Raw genomic sequence first — 2,207 nt, forward strand, 5'->3', positions numbered from 1 at the left:
CTCTCTTGAGCCGAGATCAAGCCACTGCACTCCAGCCTGGGCGACAGAGCGAGACACCATCTCAAAAAAATAAAAATAAAAATAGAAAAGGCCCTGTGAGGCCAAGCTTGGTGTCTCACGCCTGTAATCCCAGCACTTTGGGAGGCTGAGGTAGAAGTTGAGGCCAGGAGTCCAAGACAAGCCTGGGCAACATAGTGAGACTACAAAAAAAAATTGAGACTCTACATAAATATAGTGGAGGTGGGAGTGGGGAACCAGAAAACAAAAAATTCAAAGCATACTGAAAAGTAATATAGCAAGACCCTACAAAAAAATTAAAATTTGCTGGGCGTGGTGGTGCCACCTTAAGTCTCAGCTACTGGGGAGGATCTGTTGGAGGATCACTTGAGCCCAGGAGTTCAAGGCTGTGATTAAGCCACTGCACTCCAGCCTGGGTGACAGAGCAAGATCCTATCTCTAAAAAAGAAAAAGGAAAACAGTCTTTGGCCACAGAGGAGAGAAGGTAGACAGGAAGCCAGTAAGCCAAGCAGGCAGAGAGCAGGTGGCCCCAGCCCAGCTGTGGGGGTGGTGAGCAGTGTCAGGGAGACAGGAGTTAAAGAACGAGTGAGGTTCCCAAGGGGGTGAGGTTGCCTGTGGCCCCCTCCCAGGGCACAGTCCCAACCCTCCAGTAGTGCATTCTGTCCTCCCTGGTAGGTACAGGCTTTTCCCCACCACCATGGTGCAGCCATGCCTGCCCCCAACACCACTGGTGCAGCTCCATCCTCCACACAAGGGTGCAGCCCCTTCCCAGCACCCATTCGAGCTGCTGTCCCATTGCAGGGGGCATTGTGACAGCCGAGGACCTGAACAACTACCGTGCTGAGCTGATTGAGCACCCACTGAACATCAGCCTGGGAGACGCAGTGCTGTACATGCCCAGCGCGCCACTCAGCGGGCCCGTACTGGCCCTCATCCTCAACATCCTTAAAGGTGAGTGGTCGCACCACAGCCCTGTGGTAGGACCCATGACACGCCCCACCCCTGCTGCAGCTCTGCTGGCCCCCATGCCACGTCTTTGCATCACTGAGCTCCCAGGGAGTGCTCCTGCGTCACAGCTCACCATGTCCTGAAGGAGGCAGTGCAGAGTGACAGGGCTGAAGTAGGCAATGCTCAAGGGTTGGAGGAGGAACAGGAGTCATCAGGACGGAGAGAGGTACAGGAGCTCAGGGCTGCAGGGCTTGGTCCAGAGGGCATCCCTGGTCCAGTGGGTGGCCTTGCCACTTGGTCATTGCATGGCCAGAGCTGATGCGTGACGTGAGGTCCAGGCTGGGGAGCCTTCACCTTACTTCACTCTCACCACAGCCTTCTGAACCAGCTGGTGCTATTGGTTATTAAACGCTCCTTGAGGTGGGCAAAGTGGCTCAGGAAGGTGTTAACCCTCTGAGTCCCTCAGATCCTCTGGGACTCAGCAACATGTACCTGGCTCTGATCAACCAGGGTACAACTTCTCCCGGGCGAGCGTGGAGACCCCCGAGCAGAAGGGCCTGACGTACCACCGCGTCGTGGAGGCTTTCCGGTTTGCCTATGCCAAGAGGACCCTGCTTGGGGACCCCAAGTTTGTGGATGTGACTGAGGTAAGGGGCAGAGGCTGTCCCACTCTAGGCATGGGGCCTGCTATAGAGGCATCAGGTGGGCTCCCCAGGGCGGCTGCAGCCTCACATATGCTTTATGAATCCATTCCTGCCACAAACTTTGATTGCGGGCCTACTGTGTGCTCAGATGGACTGGTGGGTGACCCCGAGTCTTGGCCTCTGCCCCACAGAACTGACAGTGTGGGGAATTAGTGGCCACACTCCTACCTCAGGTCCTTTGCACATGCTGTGGTTCTCGAGTGCTCAGTGCTGAGATGAGGAACGCATGGGGCATTGCAGCCCTCAGGCATGATGAGAAGGACAGGTGAAAGGGAGAGCTCCATGCTGGGTCCCTGTGAGACCCTGTCATATCCCTTCCCACTGAGGATCCTCACATCCCTCCTTACATACTTGGGTCCTTGGCATGCCCAGGCAGACCTGCAGACCCCTCCACACTGACCAGTGACGTCCCAGGAGGGGCCTCAGCTGCCCGGATGGTGTCTTCTCTTTCCCCATGAGCATTCTGCACCTCTGACTCCTGCTGCAGCCAGTGACCTGGTGTCTTGTCTCTCTGAGGGGACAGGGCCACTACAGCGT

General features: G+C 56.3%; 1 protein-coding gene across 1 annotated transcript; it reads left to right on the forward strand.

Moving 5' to 3' along the window:
• Positions 1 to 693: 693 nt before the first annotated feature.
• On the forward strand, positions 694 to 1,838 carry LOC108524736 (uncharacterized; the record flags this gene model as incomplete). Its single annotated transcript, XM_017865815.1, has 2 exons — positions 694 to 969; positions 1,477 to 1,838. Coding segments are annotated over 2 exons (623 nt in total), but the record flags the coding sequence as incomplete, so codon positions are not given.
• Between the last annotated feature and the right edge of the window lie 369 nt (positions 1,839 to 2,207).

This window comes from Rhinopithecus bieti, unplaced genomic scaffold, assembly GCF_001698545.2.
Source record: "Rhinopithecus bieti isolate Rb0 unplaced genomic scaffold, ASM169854v2 repeat_20436, whole genome shotgun sequence".
Classification (NCBI taxonomy): Eukaryota; Metazoa; Chordata; class Mammalia; order Primates; family Cercopithecidae; genus Rhinopithecus; species Rhinopithecus bieti.